The sequence below is a fragment of the Apis dorsata genome, unplaced genomic scaffold, assembly GCF_000469605.1.
Source record: "Apis dorsata unplaced genomic scaffold, Apis dorsata 1.3 scaffold_61, whole genome shotgun sequence".
In the NCBI taxonomy this organism is placed as follows: Eukaryota; Metazoa; Arthropoda; class Insecta; order Hymenoptera; family Apidae; genus Apis; species Apis dorsata.
In genome coordinates this window covers 734253-734956 of record NW_006263361.1, presented here as the reverse complement: position 1 = coordinate 734956, position 704 = coordinate 734253, and the positions used below count along the sequence as shown (strand labels likewise).

At 31.7% G+C, this 704-nt stretch overlaps 1 protein-coding gene across 1 annotated transcript in view; it reads right to left on the bottom strand.

The window, feature by feature from the left end:
• LOC102672285 overlaps window positions 1-698 on the bottom strand; it is a 4022-nt gene extending 3324 nt beyond the window's left edge. Inside the window, exons 1-4 of the mRNA XM_031515310.1 lie at window positions 623-698; window positions 386-448; window positions 250-315; window positions 123-164 (exon numbers count right to left, since the gene is read on the bottom strand). Coding sequence (XP_031371170.1) covers window positions 123-164; window positions 250-315; window positions 386-448; window positions 623-664 — 213 coding nt within the window. The 5' untranslated portion in view covers window positions 665-698. The remainder of the gene's footprint in view (window positions 1-122; window positions 165-249; window positions 316-385; window positions 449-622) is intronic.
• Window positions 699-704: the final 6 nt, after the last annotated feature.

The window sequence follows — 704 nt, the reverse complement described above, 5'->3', positions numbered from 1 at the left end:
TTTTTTTTTTCTTTTCTTTTTTTTTTTTTCTTTTTCGTATGAAATAATTATCCTTAAGGATCGTAAATCCATAGCCACGATTATTATTATATTGCGAGGGTTGAGTTAAGATTTTAAGTTACTTCGTCTTCCAGCTCGTTCGATGTTAATTTTTGCGTTTCTTTCTGAAAGGATAATTTAATAATGTGTGCGTGTCAAGTGTAATAGCGTTTGAAGAAGTATTAAAAATATTCTTTCCGTGTACTGTACCACTTTAACCACGACCTTGTCGTACTCTGTTTTCTTATCCTTCAACGCCCCTATGTCGTCCAATTTCTGTAACAATCGTTTAAACGAAAAATCGATATGATTGAATATCTATCGGTATCCAATCAACTAGACGCACCGTTCTATTCTGCTCCATAATCTTTAACATCTCCTTGTTCGACTTTTCCATTTTCTTAATCACCTGAAACGTGATATTTTCTTTTTTTTTTAAAATAAAATTTTTTTGTTACTTCAAAACTCAATTCCAAAATAGAAAAGAAAAAAAAAAGAAAAATTAATATTCTCAACAAATACTCGGAAAAAGAAATATCATTATAAATTCTTTTCTAAAAAAAAATTTATCACTTGTACTCACCGTGGTGGCGTACCACAGAGCCACGTAGAAAAGTATATGCATCAGCACGCAGATATACACGTTGTCCAACACGTAAGCCCGT